This window comes from Nematolebias whitei, chromosome 1, assembly GCF_014905685.2.
Source record: "Nematolebias whitei isolate Nwh7 chromosome 1, NemWhi1, whole genome shotgun sequence".
Classification (NCBI taxonomy): domain Eukaryota; kingdom Metazoa; phylum Chordata; class Actinopteri; order Cyprinodontiformes; family Rivulidae; genus Nematolebias; species Nematolebias whitei.
The window spans coordinates 21,322,269-21,328,268 of record NC_056498.1 but is presented as its reverse complement, the minus strand read 5'-3'; the positions used below and the strand labels follow the sequence as shown (position 1 = coordinate 21,328,268).

Here is a 6,000-nt window from a genome sequence, read left to right as displayed (position 1 = left end):
TTGCTGCTGATCTGTTTCATGTTGCTGCTGATCTGTTTCATGTTGCTACTGATCTGTTTCATGTTGATGTGTTCATTCGTGCTCATCTGCTCACACAGACTCATGTTCGTGCTGCTGTTTGGCACATTGTTTTTATGTTATTAGTGCTTAGCGTATTTTTATTAACGTTTTTCTTAGTTCATATCTTACATCTTATTACTGTTTTTCTTTTACAATTTATTGTTGGATGTAACTGGGACCCTATGTACACAATTTTGTTCCACCACATGTACCACATGTGGTGTGGATGACAAATCAAGAAACTCTGATCACCATCCACACTGGAGCCACTTTCACATCACTATGAACTGCGAGGGTGCCAACTAAGAAAGAAGCACTGCTTCAGAAGTGCCACCTTTAGGTTCGTCTAAAATGTGCAGCTGCCCACGAGCCAAAAACCTTCTGGAGAAAAGTTTGAATGTCAGACGAGACAAAGCTTGAGCTGTTTGGCCACGATGACAAGAAATATGTTTGAAGGGGTCATGATGAGGCTTTCAAACCTAAGAACATTAACCTAAGCCCCAACCTTATCTCTACAGACAATCTGTGGACTATCCATCATCTTTACCCGCTTCTTCCTTTCCAGGTCGTGAGGGTCACTGGTGCCTATATCCATCAGTCACTGTGTGAGAGTCCTGGACTGGTCTCCAGTCCATCACAGGGACACAGAGACAAACAACCATTCACTCTCTCACTCACACCCAGAGACAATTTAGAGTTACCAATCAGTCTAACTGCATGTTTTTGGTCTTTGGGAGGAAAATGGAGTAACTGGTGAAAACCCACACATGCACGGAGAGAACATGCAAACTGCCCCCGGTTGGGATTCGACATGGCGACCTTCTCACTGAGAGTCAACAGCTCTACCAACTGATCCACCGTACCACCTGCCAGAAAACCAACCAATATAAAAAAAACTCTAGTTCCACGAAGAAGAGCTGTCAGATATTCAACCACCATAAGGTCAGAAGCTCAGTGATGGCTACACAACGCCTGCGGTGGAGGAGCAGCTAGCTGAGGGACGTTCACTGTAAATAAATATGTTTATTCATTCCACCCTGCACACAGAAGGTCTCAAACAAATCAGTAAAACCTAAATCAACATGATTCATGCTCATGATGAGTATGTTTGAAAATGTATGGAGGAATGTATCAATTTAATTAAAGTAAAAATTAATTTAAAATTAATAAAAATTAATAAAATTAATTAAATTAAATTAATTTAGAATGTATTCATTTTCATCTTTAAATCACTTCTTGGTCTGTTGCCTTCATACATCTCCTCCTACATGTCTCTGCGTGAGTGCAGTTACAGCGTGCGCTCTCAGGACATTATTACCTGCAGTGTCCCCTCAATGAGGACTGAACTAGGCAAAAGGGCCTTCTCCTGCTCTGCTCCTGTTTCCTGGAATATCTTACAAAAAGATTTGAAGCTCTCGACCTTGACCTCTCTAAGTGGCTTTAAGAATCTGTTGGACTCCTGGCAGGGACCAATGCTGACATGTTCCTGTTTTTAGTTTTCTACATTCGCCTTAGAATCTAGCTGTTTTTGTTACTTTTTTGCATCTTATTTGTAAAAAAAAAAAAGTCTGTATGCCTTTTTATAACTGTCTATTGTTGTCATCATTCTTTGTTGAAATCAGGTCTCTCTTGTAAATGAGTCCTCGAGGCTCAATGGGATTAACCTGTCTAAATAAAGGTTGAATGAATGTGCACATAATAAACGATGATGCTGGTACTAGCTGAACCTTCAGTAAATTCAGTTCACATTAATCTGTTTGGATTCAAACAGAAATTTAATATTGGACCTTTACACTGAGCTTGTTTGATTTTTTTACTTTAGTATTAAAGCAATTAAATAATGCAGCAGCTGTTTATTTTTAGTTGGAACCTGACAAAATGAACCAACATTTTTGTTCAGTCTGATCAACTTCACGTAACTTTGTTAATATGCTGCACATCTATTTTTATCATTTTAGATCTGCAGCATATTTCAAAGATGATGGAAAGTGGAACTTTGACTAAAAAATGTTTTTTAATTTTTTTTTTATTTGTAACTTTGTAATTCCTTCTCACAGATAACACAGAGCGCCCCTGAAGACCTTTTTTGACTCTGTGGAGGCATCAGCCATCTTCTGTGGTGTGGTCTGCTGGAGCAGCAGCTGAGAGGAGGTGGTTAGATGAGCTCATCTGGAAGTCCAGCTCTGTAGGATGCCCCCTGGATCCAGTGCAGGTGATGGGAGACAGAAGACCTCTGGCCAAACCAACAAACACTGTTGGATGATGTCTCCCACCCCCTACATGAAGCTGTCACAGAGCTGGAGCTCCTTCAGGGACAGATGCTGCAGCCGACGTGCACAAAGCAGCGTTATCGCAGGTCCTTCCTCCAATCAGCTGTTTCTCCATTTCTTGAACATAGTGGGGGGGTTTTTTGTGTGGAAAAACACACATCCAGATGTTGCACACTCTAAATGATCCCACTCAGTTACTGTACAGTCTCCTTCGTTTTCTGTTTTGAATATTTTCTACCTTTGTGTGAATCTGCATTGTTGGATTTACCCGTCACTTTGCTGCTGCAGCATGAATTTATCCACTGAGGGACAATAAAGGTTGTGTTTAAAATACTTTGATATCAGTGATACCAAGTAGTGAAAAGTGGCTCCACATCAATATGGCAACAATCGTGTTAAGGTTTACAACAATGCTGAGTCAGCTTTGTTACATAACTACTACTACTTTCTATTCCCTGTTTTTTATTTGTCTTTTCTAGACAGTTATATTTTTATTGTTGAAATGAGTATTTTTTAATGGGAAGAGTTTTTGTGTTTTAGAGACTCACCTTCCACAGAGATGTCCTGGATGGCAAAACGCAGGATGATGGTCCAGATCATACCGAGAGTCATCTTCACATTACCGTCAACAATTTCTGCACAGACACACGAACGCATCGTTAGCGACAGTAAAGACTAGAGGAAGGACCTTCGCTCGTGGCTGTTCTAACATGTCTCTGTCTCACACGAAAGTAACGTTTAGAAAAATAAAAAGTCAAGCTCCAAGATTAAAACGTACTGTTTGACTATGATCAAATTGAGGAAAATTTAAAACGAGTCACTTATCGACTCTGATATACTAGTACCACACAAAATAATTAGTAAGTGTAATGAACTTTTACTCATCCTTAAAGGCGTTTTATCCTTGTGGATATTTTGGTTCTGAAACTTAAACTCAGATTTATTGGTTGGAGAAAAACTCAGAGCCTAAAATGTGATTGTGATCATGTTTTGTTGTAATATAGCCCGATATGTACCTCCTACTGTAAGTACCAGGTACATACAACAAGTACAGGGTATATTGTCACTTCATTATACAGCTTGATATGTACCCGTAAATACAAACCCAGTAAGTACCAATTAGTGTGTACCCAATAAGTACCCCTCAGTACTTGTACAAGGTAGGTACCCTGTAAAAACTAGATTGTATTATGTACTTCTACGTAGCACTAACCCTCTAGTATTACAGATCGAGCTTCATTGTGCTCAAAGGAAAACAATGAAGGAATTAACCTTGATTATTTAATTAATTAACTGACCTGAGAACGATTCACATCCCCTGATCCCACTCAGTGCTCGAGTAGAATCAAAGTTTAGACAAATGAATTGTTCTTAGTTTTTTAATGTGGTGCTTTGTACACTTATTTTCACAAACTGTTAAGAGCCGAGGCCTGAAGCCTGTACTGCTGCAACCGCTGGTGACAAATGAAACAGTGAGAAAATGAACACATTTCACTTGATATTCTTACTTACAAAACTTTTGCATACAAATGTATCTAATTTACAACATTTCTGCAAATTAGGCACAATTTTGTAGTCACTATTTATTTACAAAATATCTTATTTTATCCCTTAGTTTGGTTTAAGTTATCCTCTTTATTTGTCCTCAGTCAGTCACACTTTTGAAAGGTTTGGCGACTGATGAAACTAAAGATTCTCATGTTTATTTACTGTTTATTTTTTTCACTTTGACTCACAGAAACTACATTTGAGGACTCAACAAGTTTCATACACGTGCGAGGACGATGTAACTACTTTGAACAAAACATTTGCAAATCTTCACTCAAAGTTCCAGTGATCCGAGAACAAGGCCCTGGGGCTCACATGGAAACTGAGAAACATTTCAAATGTTTCAAAACATTTTAGCAACTCCCTTTCAAAAACGTTCACATTTTCTCATCAACACCTGTAATAACAACAATAAGACACATGTTTAGTAGGACTGCTGCCATTTTAAACAACTCAAGACAAAAAAAAATCTTAATCATTCATGCAAACATCTTTTTGGAAATCTTTACAACTCCATCTCTTTCACATCAGAGTTGGTACGTAGAGTTCTATTTGTAGTCTCGCTATCTGCGGTCCATTAATAATAATAACGGTACAGTAGTCCCTCACTACTTCACGGTTCGACTTTCACGGACTGGCTCTTTCGTGGTTTTTCAAAGTAAAAGTGAACATGACACACAACTGGCAGATTGATGGACGAGAAGCATGGATTGTTTTTTTTTTTTAAATAAATTATTTTAAATGATTTAGCACCTGCTAAATCATTAGGTACAGGGAGAAGTTCCCTCTGCAGCCTGTCACGATCTCCGCTCTCTGCCACCTGCACATTTCTGCTCCGTGCTGAAGCAGCTTTGCGAAGGGTTAACCCTTTGCTGTCCAGCTGCTCCGATCGACTTTTGTCTTCCAACTTAAAATTCAAAGTATGTCACATCGTAAAATCGTCATAATCACAAAATATAAAAGTGTTAAAATTTATTTTAAATTATTTTAGAACTTCGAGATTCAGCTGTTACAGTGTAATTGATCACGAAGTACATTTCTGCTCCGTGATGCATCAGCTGTGTGAATGGTTAACCCTTTGCTGTCCTGCTGCGCTTCTCTTTTACAATTTAAATACTGTAATATTTTTAATAAACAACCAGATTGTTTATTTAAAATATTACAGTACTTAAATTAAATTGGGTACGGAACCCCTGCAATAAACGAGGGACTACTGTACATGGAAAACACACATTAGGTCAAACATGTTGCATCTAACATGTTGCAGCATGTTTTACAAAGAACATAAAATAATAAACCAGAGCAAGAAGCAACATGACCTTCAGGATAAAAAAAAAAAAAAAAAAAAACAGTGACGTGTCCAGAATTATTCATTTGATGCTACAGTGCCAGGAGTATTAGTTTAGAAAACAGTGTAGCGTGAAGCTGTTACGTTTCTGAGACCGACGTTATAAAATGACAGCAGTCCTCTTTGAGATGGACCTCCATCGAATTAGCTGATAAATCAGTTTTATTGTGAAAAATTCTCTCGGATTCTTCAATATCTGGAAGAATTAGTCGAGGGATTTTTACAGCAAGTAAGATATTGATTGTTGATAACTTCATAGAGCACCATAATAAATAAAATTGGTAAATATTTTCAGTTTCTTGGACGTATCCTTGACTGTACTCATGTCATTGATTTAGTTAACTGAACAATATTTATTCATCCCTTTACGGTTACTAATGCTCGCGTGTAAAATCAGGCACCACGCCACAAAAACATTCACAGATATTTCTGGTATTCAAGGTCAGCGTTTAACTCCAGTGTTTTGATTCTTTACACCAGCCTTTTATTGTCTTGTAATAGAAACACGTTATAAATTTGTTTACTGGTGTTTTACATTGTCAGAGCAAAATGCCCTGAATGTTGAACGTTATGGGGTGTCTGAGGGACCTCAGAGAACAGCGGAAACAGGTATGAACATTGTTTAGACTTATTTTGTGAATGTTTTTGAATCATTCACACTATTGTGATCCATTTTTCTTCCATATGTTTTTCGGTGCGATTCTCGTCCCGCAGTTTTCAAACTATTTTAACAAATCATATCAAAACATTCAGCTCGTTCAGGACAATCCTGCT

The 6,000-nt window shown here is 38.0% G+C and overlaps 1 protein-coding gene across 1 annotated transcript in view; it reads right to left on the bottom strand.

The window, feature by feature from the left end:
• actn3b (actinin alpha 3b) overlaps window positions 1–6,000 on the bottom strand; it is a 42,464-nt gene that overhangs the window by 13,674 nt on the left and 22,790 nt on the right. Inside the window, exon 4 of the mRNA XM_037675574.1 lies at window positions 2,879–2,965. Within this exon, the coding sequence (XP_037531502.1) occupies window positions 2,879–2,965 (87 nt within the window). The remainder of the gene's footprint in view (window positions 1–2,878; window positions 2,966–6,000) is intronic.